Source organism: Eimeria mitis, genomic scaffold (genome assembly GCF_000499745.2).
Source record: "Eimeria mitis Houghton genomic scaffold, Emh_scaff3593, whole genome shotgun sequence".
NCBI lineage: Eukaryota > Apicomplexa > Conoidasida > Eucoccidiorida > Eimeriidae > Eimeria > Eimeria mitis.
This window is the reverse complement of record NW_013571938.1, coordinates 1,053-2,379: the sequence shown is the minus strand read 5'-3', so window position 1 is coordinate 2,379 and position 1,327 is coordinate 1,053. Positions and strand designations below refer to the sequence as shown.

At 54.4% G+C, this 1,327-nt stretch overlaps 1 protein-coding gene across 1 annotated transcript in view; it reads right to left on the bottom strand.

The window, feature by feature from the left end:
• Window positions 1–1,327, bottom strand: part of EMH_0067610 (uncharacterized protein) — a gene marked incomplete at both ends in the record, with an annotated part of 4,958 nt that overhangs the window by 2,621 nt on the left and 1,010 nt on the right. Inside the window, 4 exon segments of the mRNA XM_013498646.1 lie at window positions 3–287; window positions 675–794; window positions 933–962; window positions 966–1,236. Coding sequence (XP_013354100.1) covers window positions 3–287; window positions 675–794; window positions 933–962; window positions 966–1,236 — 706 coding nt within the window.

Sequence of the window (1,327 nt, the reverse complement as noted above, 5' to 3'; positions counted from 1 at the left end):
CTGCTTCTGCTGCTGCTGCTGCTGCTGCTGTTTCTGCTGCTGCTACTTCTCCTCTTGCTGCTGCTGCTGCACCGTCTTGGGCGTCATCATTCGAATCAGCAGAAGCAGCAGCAGCAGCAGCAGCATCAGCAGCAGCATCAGCAGCAGCAGCAGCAGCAGCAGGAGCAGCAGCAGCAGCAGCAGCAGGAGGAAGCAGCGGGCCGCATATGTTTACGTTTGCTGCAGCAAAGAAAAGAGAACCAAAGAAAGGAACCGGCAGCCACAGAGCAGCAGCAAGCTGCAGCAGTCTGCTGCAGCTCAGCAGCAGACAGCAGCAGCAGTGCAGCAGCAGCGCGAGAGCAGCAGGAGCAGCAGCAGCAACAATACAAGTAAAGGAATTATATGCTGCTGCTGCTGCTACTCTCATTCTTTTTAATCTGCTGCTTATACTAAAACAATACAACACAGGTGCTGCTGCTAGCAGCAGCAGCAGCAGCAGCTGCTGCTGCGGCTGCAGCTGCCTATACACCCCAACACACCATGCTGCAGCAGGAGATACAAAAGGCAGCAGCAAGTGAAACAGCAGCAGCAGCAAGCAGCAGACGTCAACCAGCAACGCCCCTATAACACCCAGCAGCAGCAGCAGCAGCTGCTGCAGCTGCTGCAGCTGCTGCAGCAAACCAAGCAGCACAGACCCTACATCCCGCTGCAGCAGCAGCTGCTGCAGCAGCTGCTGCAGTTGCTGCAGTTGCTGCTGCTGCTGCTGCTGCTGCTGCTGATCACCTTCAGGTGCTGGCAGCGTCTTAATTACATCCCTGAGGTGTATATACACACAGCAGCAGCAGAACAATACGCATGCTGCTGCTGCTGCTGCTGCTGCTGCTGCGCGCTGCAGCAAACGACGACAGATACAACCTATCGCTCCCCGCAGCTGCCTATACACCCGAACCCACAAACCCATCTTAAACACACATCTGCTGCTGNGCTGCTGCTGTTGCTGCTGCTGCTGCTGCTGTTGCTGCTGTTGCTGCTGCTGCTGTTGCTGCTGCTGCTGCGGGTGTGCGTTCGCGGGGTTTAGTTGTTGCAGCGGCTGCTTTTGGTGGTGGTTGTGCTGCTGCTGCTTCTGCTGCAGCAGCAGCTGCTGCAGTTGCTGGTGAGCAGCACCTGCTGCAGTCGTTGCTGCAGCAGCAGCAGCAGCAGCTGTCGCTGTTGCTGCTGCTGCTGTTGCTGCTGCTGCTTCGCCGCTAAGGCAACACACTGCTTAATAAAACAAAATTAATTATAGAGAGGAAGCTAGCAGCCATATAAAAAAAAAAAAAAAAAAAAAAAAAAAAAAAAAAAAAAAAAA